General features: G+C 39.7%; 1 protein-coding gene across 1 annotated transcript in view; it reads left to right on the top strand.

Moving 5' to 3' along the window:
* Positions 1-24,362, top strand: part of LOC124786712 (protein KIAA0100) — a 329,777-nt gene that overhangs the window by 231,304 nt on the left and 74,111 nt on the right. The window contains exons 25-27 of the mRNA XM_047254285.1: positions 940-1,176; positions 2,623-2,751; positions 19,739-19,943. Of these exons, the coding sequence (XP_047110241.1) occupies positions 940-1,176; positions 2,623-2,751; positions 19,739-19,943 (571 nt within the window). The remainder of the gene's footprint in view (positions 1-939; positions 1,177-2,622; positions 2,752-19,738; positions 19,944-24,362) is intronic.

Below are 24,362 nucleotides of genomic sequence, written 5' to 3' on the forward strand. Positions count from 1 at the left end.
CACCTCATTGATTCTGGTATCCATGCCTCACATGCCTATCCTGTGCAGTTGCGACCCGTGCCTTCTGCATTCCTGTCTTGCACACCTATTACCTCCCTCCGAGCTGCTAGCTATCCATCCCCAACCTCTCCTCCTGCTTCCTGCCTCTTTCCCCATCTACCCATCCTATCTGACACAGCTCCACACCCAGTCCACCTGCCAAACTGCAACCCTGGTATTGCATGCCCTGAAAGAAAAGAGAAAAAGTGGAGATATTCCACCTTGCTACATCTCAAAATTGGTGATGAATCCAATAAAATAGAAAATACATTGTTGAAAGTAGTATCTCTACTGAAAGACAACTTTCTGTAAGAGGCAGCACTTTTAGCATGTTACAACATCAAAATTTTGATGTCAAAGGATTATTAAAGTGCTTATACACCAGCTAATAACATTGGCAAGTAACTTCCTCAAACACTTGCTGAGGTCTTTACATTAGAAAAGAGACGTGTGCAAGTTTTTTATGGAAGTTGCCTGGGCGCGTTCATTTCAGCAATTTGCTACAAGTACTTGCAAAAGTGTTTCCACTAAAGACACATCGTGAGACTGGCAAGTGGATGTTTACAGTGTCATGCCAAAAATGAATTCAGCCACCATTGATGACAGATAAAACAGATTTGGATTTCACAGCTGATAAACAACAGAAATGGGCTTTCAGCATGCAGTGTTAATCTTTCCTTTGTGTATCAAAGGATAACTGCTATCCTTATTTTTAAAAAGATTTTTACATTATTATACAGGTTTTGCACTATTGTGAGATATGAACTTTAATTTCAGCTTAATGATGATGTTACTTTTAATGTTGATTTGAGATAAAACTATTCTCTGAAGAGACAGTAGTCAACAAATCTAGTTGATAGTAATGGGAAATTACTTTGTTTCATATCTGTCTTTTTGCAGCATGTTTCATTGCAACAACCTGTTGAGAAATGCTACTGCTTAAGTGTTGCCAAAGTCTCATATGGTCGTGAAACAATAGTGTCCAGTAGGGGTGACATGCACAATACAAGTGAACGTGCTCTGGGGAGCAGAGACACCCCCACACATCGACTTGTTGTGTATGATCTGAAAGGCGCTTGGACAAAGAGCAACAGAGATGTTGCTTTTGCATTATTTGATACATTCATGAAAACCCAGGTAAGTAATGTATTTTATATGAGTCTCAAAATTCAATAATAATTTGCCATTTCCATTACACTAAAGCATTCAGAAAGGGATGTATAATTACTTAGATGCCAATGTTGTTAAATAAAAACATGAAATTTTTGCACTTACTTTTCATTATTGGGATGTTAATCACAACACAGAAGCTTTAATTTATCTCTGCACTATGGCAACATAATTTTAACTGCCTGCCAGCACTTCCTAGAGACACTCTCAAAATGTTGTAGAAATGGAGAGGAGCTAAGCTAAAGCTCAGAATCATGCTGCAAAGCATGTTTAGATGATCAACTGGAAGAGCAGTATGACAACACAGTTTCTCAGTACAACACACTGCTTTAACACCTCATAAACCATCAGCACATGATATGCTCTGCAAAAATAAAAGAACTGCATTTCTTGCATCATATAGCCATTGATTGTGAGTATCTATTTACACTCTCATTCCTGATGGTGTTTTTGCCTAAAAGTTTAGTTAATTCTGTTGGAAGTAACAAAGCAAACTCCATCCATTGCATTTTATGTTGTTCTGAAAAATAGTGTGTTACGACAGGACGTCAATGTTTTCAGTACCTTATTTATACAGTGATGAACTTGTTTTAGAAAAGTGTAAAAGATTGGAGGAAATTATTTACTCAGATCATCTTGTAAATTCACATTTTTGTCTTAATTTTGTTAATGTAATTGTTACTAGCAGAAGTCAAGCCACTAATTTTGTCATCACTTTCCTTGTTGCTTGCCCATTTTTTAGCTTTGACACACTTGTTTGATCATAAATACTATAATGCTCGTGATGACTATCATGTAGCCTTATATTCATCACTAATATAATGGAATGTTTGCTCTCATGTAGAATTTGACACTAGTCTCTGTTTGTGGTGCTTATTTTCAGTGTCTTGCATGAGAAGGCAAACAGCCATATAAGTCTCTTCTTTATACTTTTAAATGTGTGTTATTTAGTGTTGTGCAAAAGGGAGAGGTACTTTATAACAAAACCCTCATAGTATGAAGTGGTACTCTGTGGAGATAAACATTTGCTCATCTAATTTCTAATAGCAGTAAAGGCACACACAACTTATTAAACATTATTAGTGGATGGCTGAACTGAATTATCCGCCAGACTTGCATGTTGCAAAACTGCTGAATGGCTCATACACTGAACATGTTTTGCAAGAAATGCATTACAGCAGCTATGATGTACAAAATCGTTTTTTTTTCTGGACTTTGAGACCCACAAATCTTGGAACATATGTATTATACTGCTATGTATTCATTCATAACGTGTGTCCAACAAATTTGTTACACACTTGCAACATAACAGGACTGATAGACTGTGAATCTGACATACAGTTGTTAAACACCATGAGCTTTACATTACTTAATTGGAACATATTTTTCTTATTAAATATTTTCCTCACACAGCAATTGAAGAAGAATATTTCAACAGAAGCTCTCAAAGGTTTCCGTGGTGACAATTCCTCTACACCTATGAAGTCACGTCCAAGGAATTCTGAAGGTCCTGTGACTCCCCCACCAAATACCAGCATACAGGTAAAGTACATTGTCTGAAAGCCTTCAGTGCAGAATAATAATAATAATAATAATACTGGAACAGAACCATTATAACAGATAAAACAACACCACATAACAAACCTGACATCATACTCACCAATAAAAAGAAGAAATCAACACAACTAATCGAAATATCCATACCCAATACAACTGGCTGAGGAAGTCAAGGATATGTGGCATCAGGATAAAGTTGACATTATACCAATTATACTATCAACTACAGGAGTCATACCACACAATATCCACCAGTACAACAATGCAATACAGCTACATCCAAACTTATATATACAAGTACAGAAATCTGTAATTATTGATACATGTTCAATTACGTGAAAGTTCCTAAATGCAATATAACATATACCGTACAGTTAAAAGGAAGTCACGCTTGATCAAGGTCCGTGTCACTTTCCATTTTTGACCAGACATTATGTCTGAGAAAAGAAAATAATAATAATAATAATAATAATAATAATAATAATAATAATAATTCCCTTGGAGGCCTGGGAAAAGAATAGCCCTCCGGTATGCTCTGCCAGTCGTAAAAGGCGACGAAAAGAACAAACCACTAATAGGGCTAACCCCCCTTTTAGTGTGATTAGTTGGTTCAGGACAGAACTAAAGAAGCCTCGTACAAGCGCCGTCATGGTCGGGGACGACGCTTGAACCCTATGCCCGCCCACAACGGTAACGACACTGCTAGCCAACTGGGAAATGATTTAAATCCAAATAGAGGTGTTTTGCAGGATATGCTTCCTGCAACCACCCTAGAAGGAAAACAAAGACAGAGGATGAGATGGTCAGATGAAGCTAATCAACACCTCATGTTCTGTTATTACCAAGCAACAAACCTAGGAACCAACACAACTGGATACAGATCACAAGTATACACAACATTTATTACCAGATACCCAGAATTAAAATTTTTAACAGAACAACGACTAGCTGATCAGATCCGTGTAATAATAAAAAATAACAGGATACCCCAGTCAGAATTAGAAAATGTCAAACAACAAGTACAACAAATACTGGAACAAAATAATGCGCAATCAGAAGAAGAAAATACAGTAATGGACTCAAACATCCCAGAGCAAAAAAAAACAAAGAACAACACGCATCAATTAAACAATCAGAGAAAAACGAAATCTTAAGACAGCCACCAGAACAAGCACAAATAGAACACGAACTGACACACATGTTAGATATAGAAGAAAAACTTCAGCTGACATATATAAAATACAAAGACACAAATACAGACATTAGACCATTCTTGCATAGACCGCCAAATAACCCACAAGTCGAAACAACAATAAAAACTATCAACACAATCATACACAACAAAATAAATGAAAACACAACTATGGAAGAGTTACAACTACTGGTTTATATAGGAGCACTCACTACACTAAATATACACACTAGGCAGAGATCAGAACCAACCAACACACAGAAGAAACCCACAAAACCAGCATGGCAACACAGGCTACAGATCAGAATAGAAAAACTGAGAAAGGACATCGGACAGCTAACACAATTTATAAGAAATGAAATATCAGAAAAAAAATGAAAAAGGTTAGGTAAAATCTCACAACAAGAAGCGATAGAGCAATTAGATGAAAAGAAACAGAAATTACAAGCATTGGCCAAACGACTTAGAAGATACAAAAAAAGTGAAAATAGAAGGAAACAAAACCAAACATTGAACACAAACCAAAAGAAATTTTACCAGATAATAGATAACACACACATTAAAATGGACAATCCACCAAACATAACAGACATGGAACACTTCTGGAGCAACATATGGTCAAACCCGGTACAACATAACAGGCATGCACGGTGAATACAAGCAGAAACAGACACATACAAGATGATACCACAAATGCCTGAAGTGATAATTTTGCAACATGAAGTCACCCAAGCAATTAATTCTACTCACAATTGGAAAGCCCCTGGAAAAGATAAAATAGCAAATTTCTGGCTAAAATAGTTCACCTCAACACATTCACATCTAACTAAATTATTTAACAGTTACATTGCAGACCCATACACATTCCCTGATACACTTACACATGGAATAACTTATCTGAAACCTAAAGATCAAGCAGACACAGCAAACCCAGCAAAATATCGCCCCATAACATGCCTACCAACAATGTACAAAATATTAACTTCAGTCATTACACAGAAATTAATGACACATACAACACAGAACAAAATTATAAATGAAGAACAAAAAGGCTGCTGCAAAAGAGCACGAGGATGTAAAGAGCAACTGATAATAGATGCAGAGGAGACATATCAAGCTAAAACTAAACAAAGGTCACTACACTATGCATACATTGATTACCAAAAAGCTTTTGATAGTGTACCCCACTCATGGTTGCTACAAATATTGGAAATATACAAAGTAGATCCTAAATTGATACAGTTCCTAAACATAGTAATGAAAAATTTGAAAACCACACTTAATATCCAAACAAATTCAAATAATATCACATCACAGCCAATACAGATTAAGCGTGGAATATACCAAGGAGACTCATTAAGTCCTTTCTGGTTCTGCCTTGCCCTGAACCCACTATCCAACATGCTAAATAATACAAATTATGGATACAATATTACTGGAACATACCCACACAAAATCACACATTTGCTATACATGGATGATCTAAAACTACTGGCAGCAACAAATCAACAACTCAACCAATTACTAAAGATAACAGAAGTATTCAGCAATGATATAAATATGGCTTTTGGAACAGACAAATGTAAGAAAAATAGCATAGTCAAGGGAAAACACACTAAACAAGAAGATTACATACTGGATAACCACAGCGACTGCATAGAAGCGATGGAGAAAACAGATGCCTTTAAATATCTAGGATACAGACAAAAAATAGGAATAGATAATACAAATATTAAAGAAGAACTAAAAGAAAAATATAGACAAAGACTAACAAAAATACTGAAAACAGAATTGACAGCAAGAAACAAGACAAAAGCTATAAATACTTATGCTATACCAATATTGACCTACTCATTTGGAGTTGTGAAATGGAGTAACACAGACCTAGAAGCGCTCAATACACTTACACGATCACAATGCCACAAATATAGAATACGTCACATACATTCAGCAACAGAAAGATTCACATTAAGCAGAAAGGAAGGAGGAAGGGGATTTATCGACATAAAAAACCTACATTATGGACAGGTAGACAATTTAAGAAAATTCTTTATAGAACGAGCAGAAACTAGCAAAATACACAAAGCAATCACTCATATAAATACATTGGCTACACCATTGCAATTTCATAACCACTTCTACAACCCTTTAGATCACATAACATCAACAGACATGAAGAAAATAAATTGGAAAAAGAAAACACTACATGGCAAGCACCCATATCATTTAACACAGCCACACATCGATCAAGACGCATCCAACACATGGCTAAGAAAAGGCAATATATACAGTGAGACGGAAGGATTCATGATTGCAATACAGGATCAAACAATAAACACCAGATATTACAGCAAGCATATTATTAAAGATCCCAATACCACAACAGATAAATGCAGACTTTGCAAACAACAAATAGAAACAGTAGATCACATCACAAGCGGATGTACAATACTAGCAAATACAGAATACCCCAGAAGAAATGACAATGTAGCAAAAATAATACATCAACAGCTTGCCTTACAACATAAACTTATAAAACAACATGTTCCCACAGACAAGTATGCACCACAAAGTGTACTGGAGAATGATGAATTCAAATTATACTGGAACAGAACCATTATAACAGATAAAACAACACCACATAACAAACCTGACATCATACTCACCAATAAAAAGAAGAAATTAACACAACTAATCGAAATATCTATACCCAATACAACAAATATACAGAAGAAAACAGGAGAAAAAATTGAAAAATACATCCAACTGGCTGAGGAAGTCAAGGATATGTGGCATCAGGATAAAGTTGACATTATACCAATTATACTATCAACTACATGAGTCATACCACACAATATCCACCAGTACATCAATGCAATACAGCTACATCCAAACTTTTATATACAAGTACAGAAATCTGTAATTATTGATACATGTTCAATTACGTGAAAGTTCCTAAATGCAATATAACATATACCGTACAGTTAAAAGGAAGTGACGCTTGATCAAGGTCCGCGTCACTTTCCATTTTTAACCAGACTTAACGTCTGAGAAAGTAAAGAATAATAATAATAATAATAAGAAGAAGAAGAAGAAGAAGAAGAATGATGAATACAAATTATACTGGAACAGAACCATTATAACAGATAAAACAACACCACATAACAAACCGGACATCATACTCACCAATAAAAAGAAGAAATTAACACAACTAATCGAAATATCCATACCCTATACAAAAGAAAACAGGAGAAAACATTAAAAAATACATCCAACTGGCTGAGGAAGTCAAGGACATGTGGCATCAGGGTAAAGTTGACATTATACCAATTATACTATCAACTACAGGAGTCATATCACACAATATCCACCAGTACATCAACGCAATACAGCTACATCCAAACTTATATATACAACTACAGAAATCTGTTATTATTGATACATGTTCAATTACCCAAAAGTTCCTAAATGCAATGTAACATACACCGTACAGTTAAAAGGAAGTCACGCTTGATCAAGGCCCGCGTCACTTTCCATTTCTAATGAGACATAACGTCTGAGAAAGGGAAATAATAATAATAATAATAATAATAATAATAATAATAATGTCAGATGAAATCTATAGCCTCAAGGTTCAATCCTCAATCAATTCCAGGCTTTTTTGTCACTTATTGTATATGCAAATAATTCAAAGTGAATCCTTGAATCTGAGTTCATGTTAAACTAAGTCCTCTTACAAGTGGGTGCTATCAAATGTGTGGAAAACAAAAGCATAACTCCTCCATTATACATGCATTGTATACCATCTACATACACATATCCTGCAACCCACCATATGGCATGTGACGGATCATACATTGTACCACTACTAGTCATTTCCTTTGCTGTTCCTCTCACAAATAAAATGAGTGAAAAAAGACTGTCTCCATATGAGCTCTAATTTATTATATATTACCTTCATGAGACTTATGTCGGCAGCAGTAGAATCATTTTCCAGTTAGCTTCAAATACCATTTCTTTAAATTCTCTCAATAGTGCTCCTCAAAAAGAACATTACCTTCCCTCTAGGAATTCCAATTTGAGTTCCTGAAGCATACCCATTTTTGCATGCTGTTTGAACCTACCTGTAACAAATCTAGCAGCCCACCTCTGAATTGCTTTGATTTCTTTCTTTAATCTGACGTGGTGTTGATCCCAAAATTCAACAGTATTCAAGAATATGTGGCACTAGTGTCTTGTATGCAGTCTCCTTTCCATATAACCAATACTTTCCCAAAGTTGACCCAATAAACAGCAGTAGACCATTTGCCTGCTGTACCACAATCCTCACTTGCTCTTTCCATTTCATATCACTTTGCAACATTATGTCCAGATATTTAAACAAAGCGACTGTGTTCAGAAGAACACTACTAATGCTGTATTTGAACATTAAGGGTTTCTTTTTCCTGCTCATCTGCAATAACTTAAATTTTTTCGTGTTTAGAGCTAGCTGTCTTTAATTACAGGATGTTCAATAAGTAACTATGCAGTTCATAACTTGCCGTATTAAAGTCCTGGAAGTTATAAGAGATGCTGTAAGTGATCTCCTTAAACTTGAAGACACAGTTGCACACGTTTGTGCATATTCCTGAAGATATTGCGCAGAACATTGGGAGTGATGTTCCTAATGTGGTGTGTCATGCAAATTGCCTTCATAGTCCTTTCCCTTCAACATACCCCATAAAAAGTAATCCGGTAGAGCCAAGTCAGGTGAATGGGGAGGCCAGAGTCCTCTAGAGATGATGCGGTCACCAAAGATGTCCTTTATAAAGTTCATCGCCTTGTGAGTGGTATGTGCAGTCGCCCCATCAAGTTTGAAACTAGGCATTTTCAATTTCATCCTGATTCAGTTCACCTAGGAAGGGCTCCAGAATGCAGGTGCAGTACCATTCTGCATTTATTGTGTCCTGAAAGAAGATTGGCCCAATGATGCATTTACTAGTCACAGCACACCAAACACCAACATTTTGATCATGCAGTAGGCACACCTTAACTTCATGCAGATTCTCTGCAGTCCACACACGACTATTCTGGCTATTCACATAACCAGAGAGGTGAAATCATGCCTCATCCATGAAAAATTTTACGTCAAGAACCACCTCACCATTGCCCTGCAGGAAGGGCAGAAACCAGTTGCAAAAGTTCACATGTGCTTGGTGATGGGTGTCTCTCAGTCCATGCTCAACAGACATTTTGTACGGGTACATCGACAGTGACTTCTGGAGAATCTTGTGAGTGGATACCATGGACACGTGGGCCTGCTGAGCTAGCCGCCTAACCGATTTCTTTGAACTTCGGAGCATCATGTCTTGCATTTCCGCCACCTTCTCTTCAAATGTGGATGTGGATGGCCTGCCTGATTTTGGAGCAGTATGAACGCTTCCAGTCTTTAGAAACTTAGTGATGAGGCTCCGTACAACACTGTGGTTAGGCATCTTCACTCCTGTGAACTTTGCTGCAAATGCAGCTTCTACTGCTGAGGTAAACTGGACTCCATTGTGGAACACATGCTCCACAAGAAACACTGTTTGTTCAGTCGTCAACATGATGAGCTAGATCACAATGGTGTCATACAAGACATTGGTCTTCAATCTAACTGGACCTGTGAACGAAGACAAATACCTGGTCAAATATGTTTCAAATATGTTCCTTACTACTTACTTACTTTTATTTACTTTATGCGATCAAGCCAAAAAGACCGCTCGCTGGTTTGAGAGATTGCCTCCTCTTCAGTCTGTCTTCGGCTCCTTTCTTCCATGCTTCCAGCAGTCCCATCCTCTGAAGGTCTTTGGATACGCAGTCACTCCATGAAGTTCTAGGTCTTCCTACAGGCCTTCTTCCGGTTGCCTGTTGAGTACAGTTTTTGGCCATCGGTTGTCCTGCATTCAAGCAACATGCCCTGCCCACTGGAGTCATCGCGTCTTCCTTATAGCCATGATGTTCAATTCTTTGTAAATATCATACAACTCTGTATTATGACAAATTCTCCATTTTTCACTCTCATTATCATAAACTGGTCCAAAAATCTTCTGACGGACTTTCCTTTCAAATATCATCAGTCTGTTCAGATCTTGCTTAGTTGTACTCCAGATGGCATATCCATACAGTACTACTGGCTGTAGGAGTGTTTTGTAGATGTGTATTTTGAAATGTCTTGACAGACTTCTGGTTTTGAGGAGATCATAAGGCCATGGTAACATCGATTACCTGCCTGTAGTCTTGCCTGTATTTCCATTTTACTGGATGCTTCATCTCTGAATACTGCACTCAGATATTTGAACTCCCTGACTTGACGATAAGAACCTTCAGTTGACTGTAAGGGTGGAAGTGGTTCTTGAGTTTCATTATGTTTACAATGTAGAACCATGTATTCCGTCTTGTCATGGTTGATTTGAAGTCCAATTTTCCTGTTGTTTCCAGAATGTTAGCCATTTCCCCTAATTATTCTTGCATTGGCATATCTGAGGTACTTGATGTTCACATCTCCGGTCTGGATTTCTGAGAGTTCATTAGATGACATCTCTCGCATTACCTTCTCTAATGCAAGATTGAAAAGAACAGGTGATAGTCCATCGCCCTGCCGTAGCCCAACTTTTATTTCAAATGTTTCAGTCAACTTATTTCCAATTTTTACCTTTGCTGTAGTATCCATCAGGCAGGCCTTCATGAGGCTTACTAGTTTCTTGGCAAAACCAAACTATTTCCAGACACCTCAGCATTCTTTCTCGATGAATGCAGTCCTTGGCCAAACTCCCACATTTTTTCTACGATCTGGCATAGGACAAAGATTTGGCCGATAGTAGATCTCCCGTGATGAAATCCTCCTTGATATTCTCCAATAATGGTATCTACCAACAGTTGGATTCGATCTAGACGACAGTTGAGAAGATCTTATAACAAATACTGAGCACAGTGATACCATGGTAGTTTTCACACGCCATTCGGTCATTCTTCTTGTGGATGGGACAGATTATTGCATTCCTCTAGTCTTCTGGAATGTTTTCAGTGTTCCAAATGGTCTCTATTAATTTGTGAATCCTTGTGACCAGGTATTCACCCCCCCCCCCCCCCCCTTCCTGAATTATTTCAGCATGGATTCCCTCTTCTCCTGGGCTTCTGTCCTTTTTAAGCTGTTTTATCTGCTTCCTGATCTCTTCTACAGTTGGCGGTAGGTATTCAGGGTCTGCTGTCTGTGGTCGGGGGAAGTTAAAGATCATCGTTGGGTCTTCACAATTTAACAAGTCACTGAAATATTCTTCCCATCTCTTTGCAATTTGATATTCATTTGTCAGCATCTCTCCTTTGGCATTTTTTATGAATTGCTCTGTGAGTTTATAGGTTTTCTTCAGATAGTTGACCTTTCTGTACATGTTCTTCATCCTCCTTCCATGGAAGTCTTCTGCTTCTGTAATAACCCCACTCATGAACTTCCTCTTTTCTCTCCAGAATATAGCTTGTGTTTCTCTATGGACTCTGTAAAATTCTGCCTTACTGCTCTGATCAGTTGCTGACTGTAACTACTTGTCACGGGCTTCTTTTCGCCTGTTGTGTGCCTCTTCACAGACCTCATTGAACCATTTCTTCTTTCTTGCCACTCATTTTCCAGTGACTGCTCCTGCAACCTTATAACCACATTTACCGCATTTCTAATTTCTTCCACTGCTGATTTACATCTAAGTCCTCTGTTTCCAGCAGTACTGTAAAACAATGCCTCATCTCAACTTGAAATTCATTTCTGGTTTCTTCCTGAGCTACCTTTTGTATTTCTAAACGTGCCACTTTCTTTAGTTTACTTCTTTGGTGTGGTTTCATGGTGACTGAGTTGACTTTTAACCAAGAAATGGTCGGAACCACACTCAGACCCATGGAATTTCTTGCATCCATAATCCAATTCCTGGTTAGACTGTACATTCCATGTTCAAAATTGTAGTCCTTTTCTATGTTTAGTTCATTGTATTGGGTGTCTGTTCCGAATCCGAGGCTCCTCTCTAGCTTTCGTAACATGACTGGTTTTGCAAGGGGGGGGGTTGTTAGACGCACGCCCAACCCCCAACCTGGAGGACCAGGGTATGCCATTTAGTCTGGAACCTCATCTTCAACCTGTCTGGCTTGTGTGGCCCTACCAGTAGCTAAGCTACCACAGGCATAGCTCTCAGGATTGTTTGACCACGCAAGCCCCACCACCACGACAAGGTAAGGATACTGTTTGGTATGTTAAACAGTGGAAAATGGTTCTTCGGCCAGCTAAGGTTCTTAGTTGAAGATTTACATAAATCACAGAAAATAGAAGGACTTCAGCGATAGAAGTATATGAATGTGGATAGAGGGAAAGATAGATTGGTACTCTAAAGAGAAGTAAGAAATGAAATAAAAGAGTTGGTTGCTAAGATTGAAGAAAGAAAGAAAGAAGATAGCCCCAAAGACAGGAAACCCTTCCCTCCCCCCTTCCACAGGATCCCCACTTCGCCAGTACTTAAGTGAGAAGCCAGAGGAGGTATGATGTTCGGCGTCTCCTACAGAATGGACATTCTCACTGTCACCTTAGAAGTCCCCAAAGAAAAGATCTTATCAACTCCTATGGAATGGCAAATGATGAAGAACCAGTCACACTTGTTTGCGAGGGCTGTATGAAGGGTGTGGTGTTTGTGTAGTGTTGGTTGTGTCTATGCCTACACTACCCACCCTTATACAAAATTGAGTACAAACCCTCCCCCATCACATCATACTTTACAAAAGGCATAAAACATTTTATAAAAATTTAAATATCATGTAACACTGAATTATGCCATTTCCCTCAACACTGGCGTTTATAATGTTCTATCTAGAAGTACAGAACACATTCCCCGGGTTTTACCCTTGCGGAACTCACATATGAGATTACCCTTCTGTTTTTGGCATGCTTCCTAGTGGAATATCTCCAGATCCAAATGCAGTTTCAAAGTTGACAAATTTATGTCAAGTCAGTCTCAAAAATGAGATAACCCTTAACCCAGTTGTCAGTACAGTCGTTTCAGGCTGACGTGAAAACGACCGTTTATAGATTTATTGTATGAGAATAGATGACAGAATAGTTGAAGAAGTTAAGGGGATCTGGTGCAGGAAAACTAAAGTAGGAGCAACACCGAATCCAACTTGGGAACCAGCGGACGTCACTCCACCCGTTAACACAGAATGTCAACGTCCCTGGGGGTTTTGTACATATCTGTTTATATCTTTAACATTGTACATACCATTCTCCTCTATTGGTTTGTCTAAATACTTGGCCCTCATCAAGTGCCAGTCGAAATACTTACGCATCGAACCTCGGGCGTTGCTGTAGTGTTTCGGGTCCCATAAATCTGAAATTAACTTCTCTTGTGCACTGGACGACCAATATTTTTCTTTAAATTTTCTTTGAAAGTCTTCCCAGGACGTGAAGGTCTCTATGTTTACTGTACCTCATTCTGAAGCTTCACCCTCTAAATAACCTATCGCAAATTGTACTTTCTTAGCCTCTTCCCAACTTTTAGGCATGGTCTGATTAAATGGTTTTAGGAAATGGGTGGGGTGTACCTCCCCATCTGGTTTACCCCTAGGGAACTGTCAGGAAAAGCCTGAATTCGATCCCCATTGCAAATCATTAATTATTTCTTTATTTAGAACAAGATTTTGAGACACTGTACTCTTTTCAAGTTTTTCCTGAATAATTTTGAATTCCCTTCTTAGGTTATCTAAGTCTTTTTTAGTATGATCTAATTCAGAGGTCATTATAGGCGAAGGAATGTCAATGCTTAATTTTTCTTCCACTTTTCATTCTATTAGCCCATCCACCTGTTTCTCTATACTGGTTAGATTGATCAACTAAGTTGTAATTAACTTTTCTTTGAGATTTTGTTCTACAGTTTCTAAACGTGAGCTAACTCCTGAAATTTGCGCCTGAGCTAATGGGAGCAATTTATCTTGTTTATGTACATTTGTTTTAATGTTACTTAATTCCTGTTTAACCACATCAAATGTGACCTTACAGACATCTTTCAAGGAATCAAAATTTTCGTTGACTCTGGTTTCCAAGCTACTACATTTACAGTCGACATCATACTCTAATCTCTGGGCTATTTCCCGTAAATTTTTCTCTTGTTTCTCCTCTAAGCCTTTAAACAAAATATTTACTCTTTCACTTAGAGTGTCAGACTTTTCTTTCTTAAAGTCTCACTTGAGGTGTTGCATTTGAGTGTTCTGTAAATCTAATTTAGACTTTAATTCTGAGTTCTGTAAATCTAGTTTAGAATTTAATTCTGAGTTCTGTAAATCTAGTTTAGAATTTAATTCTGCCTTCAGTTCATCTTGTCTTGTGTTCTGTGACTCAAACTGAGTTTTGATAAACTTCATTAATTCACATAAATCAGGTCCTTGGTTTCCTATCCCCATAGCCCCAACATGCCCTTCTGATTGTTGATCATCCCCTTCCATCTTATTCTTCATAGCCTTAAGTCGAGTCAACATTCACAGTACCCCCTACTCACAAGTCTTACACTGCACAATTGAACAAAAGTCAAAGTTCGCTCACCCGGTGTGACTTGACGATCTGCTACCAGCGGCGTCGGTGTTGGTGTAGACGGCGGCGGCGGCATTTGTAGACGGCGGCGGCGGCGTTTGTAGACGGCGGCGGCGGCGTTTGTAGACGGCGGCGGCGGCATTGTAGACGGCGGCGGCGTTTGTGAATTAATGGATGGCGTTCGTTCTTCTCGATTTCCTTGCTTCTATCACCACTAACCAACAGGACAATTTTCGATAAATATCTTTGAATCTTGTTTGCTGTTACTCGTTGCTATGGCAACACTCGTCAATATTTTCAACTTGCTTTCATTAATCTTCCACCTTCTTCACAGGTCCTTTCTTTACCGGTTGCCACGTTATGCAGTGCCCCGTTGCATCTCGTCTAAAACTTAGAGCCACGCTCCTTGGACTATCAGTGTGAACTTACTAGAATGCCAGATACAGGCTCAGCTTCCCCGCAGCTCCGGCGTCTTCTGCTTGCATCAAACTCTCCTCCGAAGATTCCATATTTTGAAGAAGGTGAAAATTTGTCTACTATTCCCAAATCCTATTATCTAGTCAAAATAAAGACTCTCTCAAAATTCAGTGGCTGTTAACATATTCTTTATTCAAAATTCAATACACCATTTCAATGCCACATTAAACAGTAAGCCCACACTTTCTTAGCGCATTCGTACACGACTGAATTCAACCAAATTAAATAACATTTTTTCTCAACGATACAATACCAATATACATGTCCATCTACTCGAGACCAAGTCACTATTAATAATAATCTTTTTTTTTTTTTTTTTTTTTTTTTTCCTTCCGTTGTCTCTCTACCACACACAACAATCACCAATGTTTTCGTGCATGAAATTCATCCACGGAATTGCTGCAACCGAGTGCGTCACTTGTTGGCCCGGTTTTGCTCCTCTTTCTCGGTTAGCCTGCACAAATAACATCCTGCGGCAGTGTGTATCTGTTTATGCTACAACCCACTACAAAATAATGTGTGTTCGAAGCGGCTGAAACACAAGTGACTCCATACTTTTGTAAAATTCTGAGGGCACTACAGACTCTTGATGATGCTCTTGTCTCTGATGAACACTCACCATCAAGGACAACATACTGGATCCTATTACTTAAGAAGTCTTCAAGCCCCTTACATATCTGGGAATCTATTCTGTATTCCCAAAACTTAATTCACAGTGAGCATTGAGGCACTGTATCAGATGATTTTCGGAAATGAAGAAATAGGGAATCTGCCTGTTGCCATTCATCCATAGTTTGCTGGATAATATGTGAGAAGAGGGCAAGCTGGAGTTCTGCATGTGTGCAATGCTTTCTAAAACCATATCGAGTTGTGGACAGGAGATTTTCCATCTCAAAGAACTTTTTTATATTCAAATTAAGGAAATGTTGAAGAATTCTGCAGCTAACCAATGTTGAGGATATTGGTCTGTAATTTTAGTGGGTCAATTTTTTTTATACAGTTTAATATGCGGGAGTCACTGGACCTTTATTCCATTTGCCTGGAAGTCTGCACCGGTGGAGAGAGTAACAATAAATTCAAGTTAAGTAAGGGGCCAATGCCATAGAGTACTCTTTGTAAAAGTGAATTGGGATCCCGGTTTTCTACCCAGGTAGACCTATTACTATTCCCTCCATATTGGAGTACACAGAATGGTCAGATGATTTGTCATATCATTCTACCACTTCAACAGTGATGTCTAGACTTTGGGTCCCCATAGCTCCCCACCTTCATGCTAGTGCCCAGTGTTAAGGGTGACTCCAGTTGCTACAGCCAGGCCATGAGGACCATGACCACCAGCCACAGTCTCAACACCAAGTGCATCTGCACCATCAAGCAGCCAGGCAGCTTCCCAGCAGCATGGGTGGGCTTCGGCCACATCTGCCTCCACTACTCCAATATGAAGACACCATGTATCAATGCCAAGTTGTGTCCAGGAGATGAGGATGTACACCTGTATCTACTCTAGCCTGATACATTATAAAAGTTTTCTCGAACTTCAACTACCCGGTTGCCATCCTCCCATCTAATGGACTCCTGTTTCTGTCACCAGTCCACCGCACCTGGGTGACAGAGCAACTATGCTACCATGACTGACCTAAGAAAATTCCCTCCACATAGTAACAGATGGTTCTCACTGAACCATTACACCACATATGGCTGTTAAAAATATTTGTTAATATTGTAATTTGTTATTTTCAAACATAGCAGATATGCAGATATTAAGGACTGCTCTGCAACATTAAATCATGCTATCCTGGAAGGTTGTTTCAAGCGGCCTGAATCCAAATACATACAGTGGTATAAGTATTCCCTCTTACACACACACACACACACACACACACACACACACACACACACACACACACCATGTTGGCATGAGCCATGTGCTGACCACAACAGAAGCAATTGAATTGCGTAAAAATAAAATCTACATCCACAATATGCATATGTGTTGTGGATGCACGTTTTATATGTATTGATCAAGGATATTGTTCAGTTGGTCCAGTCCAGGGATTGGCTATCTATCATCATGCCCAGAAATAAAGGGCATCTTATAAATATCTCCTAAAGTGGTATTCCACTGACCACCCAACCAACACAATATCCTGGTGCATCCCTATGCTACGCCCACTCCCAACCTCTTGCCACAGGGGCCATATCCCTCTGGAAAACCCAGACACATGACTGGTCCAATAATCCACCTAGCACATCTTACTCCTGTCCTGCCACAGGCCTATCCTATTCAATCAGAGGCGAGGCCACCTGTGAAAGGTACCATATTGTATATTAACTCTGCTGCAATTTATGCACAGCATTTTATGTAGGCAGGGCCATCGTAGATCCACCCACTGCCAGATTTTGGGCAAAAGGCGAGTTGACCAACCTGTGGGGTAACACGCTGCTAAGTACAGTATGCTTGATTTGAGTGGCTGCTTGACAATTTGTGCCATCTGGATACTCCTCCCAAGCACCAGCTTTTCTGAATTATGTAGATGGGAGATATTCTTGCAACATATGATTTGTTTCTGTAATCCTCCTGGTGTCAATCTCCAACTAACCTCCTGTGCGTGCACCTATTCTCTTCCCAATGGTCTCCCCTTCCTCTGTTCTGTCACCCCATCCCAATCCACTCCTCCACATCATTCTCACCATGTGCTGCACAAACTCATTGGTGTTGACGTCTCTGCACTGCATTCCTATCCTGTTCTCTCTCTCTCTCTCTCTCTCTCTCTCTCTCTCTCTCTCTCTCTCTCTCACCCCCCCCCCCCCCCCCCCCCCCTCTCACCTCTCTCTCTCTCTCTCTCTCTCTCTCTCTCTCTCTCTCTCTCTCTCTCTCCCCCCCCCCCCCCTCTCTCTCTCTCTCTCTCTCTCTCTCTCTCTCTCTCTGTGTGTGTGTGTGTGTGTGTGTGTGTGTGTGTGTGTGTGTGTGTGTGTGTAAGTTTTCTGTCTTGTTTGCGTGCCTATTGACGACACAACACTCCTATTGTTTGGTGAGATGTTACCAGCACTCTTGAACTTTACATATTAGTTTTCAGACAATCTGTTAATTATTTGCAGTGTAGATACAGGAGATTTCACTTCATCCTGCTGGAAAGGTCTATACAACTGACTTCATGGAGCAGGTACGGTTGATAGGTACCTTCTTTGACACTGATTGGCCCACAATACTACTTGGAATCATATCATCTATGGACAGGTTGAGGGATATCTCTTGACTTTCTGTGATCCTCCAATTCCACATTTTATTTTAGATACTGAATCTGTAATTATCTGCCAGATTGCTTTAAATGATAGAAAAATGGCTTTTAGGATAACATTTTATGTGTGACCCCCTTTTTTAGTAGCTGTAAATAGTATGACAAACATTGTAACTATCCCCATTCAGTGTTCATTATTTATAGATGATTTTATGGTTTCTAGTCTTCTTTCAATGTACCATTAGCCACACATAAACTGCAACTAGTTATTAAGAGATAGGACTGACTAAGAGATAGGAGGTACCTGCCTCGACATTATGTGCCTCTTTTGAGATTTAGCTTGGCAAGCATGCTCCGGATGGAATCACTTGCAGGGAAATGATGGGGGCTAGTGAGCCAGTGAATTAATCACTGTCCCCACAGTTTGGTAGCTCTGTAGCATCTACTTATCAATGTGTGGCTGTTAAATCTGACATACGTGAAGAAACTTGTGAGCACTCCTCCAGCCCAGATGTTGTTTTTAGGCAGTTTCCCACATCAAAATAGGTAAATGCCAGGCAGCTTGGGTATCAAGCAATGTGATATGAACTCCAAGGATAGAAAAGTTATCCACTATCTGTTTGCAATGCAGACAGGTGCTTTCAGCACTGATAAATTAACGATACAAGGCAGGGTTGCTCATTGCCACTATAATGTATAACTTATGTATTGAATAAACTGTGGAGTGAATAATTGATTATCTCAGTGTGAAAGTGATTTGTGAAATTAGAAAATTAGCATAATGTGCTCCACTGAGAATATATCAGGTATCACAGAAAATAAATAGGAATTAAGTGGTATGCTTAATGAAATAGAACATTGCTACCTGTCTACCTATAGAAGAAGGAATAAGGTGGTGATATGTGCTGTATGTGGATGTCATGAGTTGCCAAATGTTAAATTTAAACTAGAAACCTTTGAAAAGATGAATTAACTTTGCTGTCTAGGAAGTAGAGTGGATAAGAAAGTAGATGCAAGAAAGAGCTGCCAACATCCGAAAATATAAACTGTGATGCAAGAAAAAAATTATGAACAATTATGTTTGAAGCTCAGCTCCATTTGGATGCCAAATGTGGGCAGTGGAGAAGACAGAACTCAAATGAAATGAAATAAAGAGTTGTTTGAAATGTGCTTTTACATGAGACTGGCAAGTGACAGGAATAGAGAAACCAAAACAACACTGAATCCATTTCTTTTAGCAGGGAAATTTAAAAAAAAAATAGGATTCAGTGTTTTGTCCCCTCATCTTTAATCTAGTTCTTCCTATTCTCCACAATGTCTAAGTTAAAACTTATTCATTTCTGCCCAGTCAAATCTGAATTCAGATTTATTGCCCTTTTTTTAAAGTTATGGTACAGATATATTTAATCAGTGCATTAATAACAAAGTCAGTATTCAAATTAAAATGTAAAACAAGATTATACTGAACATGTTGCTAACCTGTGATTCCAGGCACCAGCAGCTGTGCAAGCTACTCCTTCGCCTATGACAAAACTACAGTCTGGCCATGCAGTGACTATGCTGCAGCAGCTGATAGCTGAAGCAGATAACAAGGCAGTAGTTTTCAGTGATGACCTATCAGTGCAGACAAGGGAGCAACACCTTCAGGGCTTGGCTGCCTGTCAGGAAGATGATGCTCTACACAAAAATTGGCTAAGTATGTCCACATCTGTTACCAGCTAAGTATAAAGCTCCATTACTGTCCCAATTCTAGACTCCTTTTCTATCTTCTCAGTAGTTTGATTTATAGCTGTTTAAAATATCTGCATCTACATATAAACTCTGCAAACCACTTGCAAGTGCATGGCAGAGAGTACCTCCCACTGTACCAGTTATTAACAATGTAGGAAAAGGCAGATTGCTACTTACCGTAAAGAAGACACTTTAAGTTGCAGACAGGCACAATTAAGACACTTCCATAAAGCTTTTGGCCACAGCCTTCATCAGCAAATGAGAAAGACACTATTCATACACACAGGCAAGCACACGGAAAGACACTATTCATACACACAGGCAAGCACACCTCTGGCACATATGATCACCAAATCCAGCATCTCGGGCCAGAGTGCAACTATCATGCAGGATGCAAGCATCAATCTGGGGGAGGAGAGGAGGGGGGGGGGGGGGGAAGGGATAGTTTTGTACTGGTGGGGAGAGAGATGAATGCAGTCTGATGGAGTGTGTCGAAACCAGAATACCAACAAACACAGTGTCAGGTGGTAGTGACACAGAAAGGTGGGGAAATTAGGAAAGAAAAAGGAGAGGATTGGGGAAAGATTGGCAGGTGCATTGGCAGAGGGTGACAAATAAACAAGGTGGGAGAAGAGAGTGGGGAGGACATGATAGAACAGAGGGGTTGCAAACTGTTGTGTGGAGGGTGTGAAGACAGTATGTTATTGTAGGCTGGGATGATTACGGGAGCAGAGAATGTGTTGTAAGGATATGCAGTTCATAACAGCTGGTAATGGAGGGAAGGGTCCAGATGGCTCGATATTGAAACAGCTATTGAAACCAAGTATGTTATGTTCAGCTGCATATTGTGGCTCAGAGTGGTCTACTTTGCTCTTGGCCACAGTTTGGCAGTGGCCATTCATCCTGATGGACAGTTGGTTGGTAGTCATACCAGTAGGAAAAGATGTACAGTGATTGCAGGAGAGCTCGTAAATGACATTGCTGTTTTTACAGGTGGCCTGGCCCCTGATGGGGTAGGATAAATCTATGACAGGACTGGAATAGGAAGTGCTGAGAGGGTGGATTGGGCAGGTTGACACTCCCTCCCTATACACTAACATCCCTCATGCTCATGGTCTTACCTCTGTTGAACGCTATATTTCCCAAGGTCCTTCAGATTCCAAACCCGCCCGCCACCTCATTCCTCATACACCTCACTAACTTTATCCTTACCCATAACTACTCCTTTGAAGGGACAGTATATAAACAAATCCAGTGCACAGCCATGGGCACTTACATGGCACCCTCCTATGCCAACCTTTTTATGGGCCATCTAGAGGATACCTTCCTAGCCTCCCATAACAGCAAACCCATAGTCTGGTTCAGGTTCATTGACGATATCTTCGTGATCTGGACTCAAGGTCAAGACACCCTAGCTTTATTTCCTCACAACCTCAACATCTTCCCATCCGCTTCGCATGGTACTCCTCAGCCCAGCGTGCTACCTTCCTAGAAGTAGAACTCCACCTCTCTGGTGGTTCCATCTGCACCCCTGTCTATGTTAAACCCCCAACAGTACTTTCAATTAGGCAGTTGTCATCCCTTTCACACCAAAAAATCCATCCCATACACCTGGCCAATTGGGAATGGCATATATGCATGTCAATTGTCTCACAAAGGCCCTCACAGACGGGCATTACCCCCAGACCTAGTCTGCTAATAGATCTCCCATGCCATTTCCCCTCACATCTCCAATCCTCCCACCTTTCTGGGAACGAGCCCTTTGTCAACCAACACCACTCAGGACTGGAACAACTGAACCATGTCCTTCGGCAGGGCTTTTGATTACCTATCATTATGCACAGAAGTGAGAGACATCCTATGCGAGTTACTTCCCACCCCTCCTAAACTGGTGTTCTGTCGCCTACCCAACCTCCACAACATCGTAGTCCACACGTAACCAGGGTATCTGAACCGGGTGGCAAATTCTAGTATTGCTCCAGTTTGAAAACAACATTGATTCGTGGTTGATGCACAGAGCAGTCTGAGTTATAATGGGGAGGTGGTTAGTCTCTAAGTGACCCGTGTTTACATTTAGTGAATTTGCTGTTTCCTCCTCGTGTACTGCTCTCATATCAAATAGAAACAACATGGATTTCTGCGGCCAGGAACTATCAAATGAATTAAATACATTCACATAATTACAGAAGGCTAAAATGTGTTATCAGTCTCAGAATTTATTTCCACATTTCTGGCAGTCAAGCAGTAATCGCTTTGTAGAACAATGAAGTTATTTTTGTCAGTTAGCTAAAGAAATGTGGCTTTTATTAATCTTGTCCATTGAGGCAATCAATTTATTTGAAACAAAGTGTTTAATTCCACACTATTGGCAAGTTTCAACTGTTCGCTTCATTTCAAGTGTAGGTTTTCATCTTCTAGCATGTATTGCATTATGCCATAATAAAGAACAATCCCGGAAACCACACTGAAAATCTTAATATAAGGTTGAAACCTACTTCATTGGGAATCTGGACATACAAATATGCACTTTAAGACAAATTATGCATTTTAATATGGACCAAGTAATTCCGATGGTCTGAGTATACCCTCTGATATTTTTTTATGACATAACGTTAGCTCGTTTAACGTTTTATACATACGAACATGCAGGCTTCCTACATCATCATAGCTGTGCAAGCGCAGTGACACCTCTTATCTGGCAACTGCTGAAACCTACCTACTTCTAACAGGCTGTGAGAAAATCTTGCGAATTGTGGTTTGAAAAGCGTTACTTTCAAAGTAAATTTCCTTTTACGCAAGATGAAATATGTGCAAGAATATACGATGAATTTCTTAAATCACAGAGCATTTGACTCTCGTTTAAAAATCAACTCTTTGATCACAAGCCATTTAGAAGAATTACTAACCCAGAAGATAAGACATTTATGTATTTATTAAAAATTTTACTGGCACATTTGTGTGATGTATCTTAAAGTGTAACGTGAGCTAAAAAGATCAACATTATATGTGGTAGCTTAGCCTCTCTTGTAACTTATTAATCTTTGAGACAAATAGTATATGTGAAAGCTTTTCTTTTCTAGTAGCAACACTATGTATGTTAATTAAGCCATTAGCATTTCCTGTTTTTGTGTTCCTGCTACATAATATGATGTTGCTATTGGCCGACTACATCATGTGCCGTATTCTCTGAATATCCGCTGTCATCTGCTGGCGAGATCATGTAACATGAGCTGTGACTGGCTTACAAAAGCACATCGCAATCTCGATTTCAATGCTTCAAAAAGTAGCATGCAGTGTTTGGTGGAATTTGAATTTATGCTTTCGTAATATGAAAATATGTAGCATACATGTTGCTGCATGTCAAAGATCTTTCCAAACGTGTTTTTGTCCCCTGAGTTTCATATTCTAAACTGCTGGGAAATTCTTCACTGCTGTATAAAAATATAATCATTCAAAGAATTGATAAATTTTACAGTTACGACGGAAAATATACTGTCACTTAACACACACAAAGTTTATTTTCACCTGGTGGAAAGTGTCCTTTTAACCAGGACATCCGGAATTTTTTTCCTTGTCCGTGTAGACACCTTGTGCTGTAATTAATCAAATCTTTTTCTTAGAATCCCTATGGGAGCATTAAGTATGGGGGTTGAAGTATACTCCTAGAGTCAGCATTTAAAGCCGGTGCTTGTAACTTTGTAGGAAGGTTTTGTCAGGACAGTTTGTCTGCTTTCAAAAGTCTGCCAGTTTAGTTTCTTCAGCATCTCTGTGACACGCCCCATAACAAGCCTAAGACCATTCTTGCTGCAGGCTTTCTCAGGATAGTTTACATGTATTTTCAATTGTCTGGCAGTCCTGTTTCTTCAGCATCTCTCTGACACACCCCCAAGGGTCAAGCAAGCCTGACAACATTATTGCTGCATATATGATCAATACTCCATGTTAGTTTTATTCGTATGGGTCCCACACGCTTGAGGCATGTTCCAGGATGGATCACACGAGAGATTTGTCATTGATCTCCTTTGTAGACACTGCATTTCCACAGTATTCTACACTCCTGGAAATGGAAAAAAGAACACATTGACACCGGTGTGTCAGACCCACCATACTTGCTCCGGACACTGCGAGAGGGCTGTACAAGCAATGATCACACGCACGGCACAGCGGACACACCAGGAACCGTGGTGTTGGCCATCGAATGGCGCTAGCTGCGCAGCATTTGTGCACCGCCGCCGTCAGTATCAGCCAGTTTGCCGTGGCATACGGAGCTCCATCGCAGTCTTTAACACTGGTAGCATGCCGCGACAGCGTGGACGTTAACCGTATGTGCAGTTGACGGACTTTGAGCGAGGGCGTATAGTGGGCATGCGGGAGGCCGGGTGGA

The sequence above is a fragment of the Schistocerca piceifrons genome, chromosome 1, assembly GCF_021461385.2.
Source record: "Schistocerca piceifrons isolate TAMUIC-IGC-003096 chromosome 1, iqSchPice1.1, whole genome shotgun sequence".
Classification (NCBI taxonomy): domain Eukaryota; kingdom Metazoa; phylum Arthropoda; class Insecta; order Orthoptera; family Acrididae; genus Schistocerca; species Schistocerca piceifrons.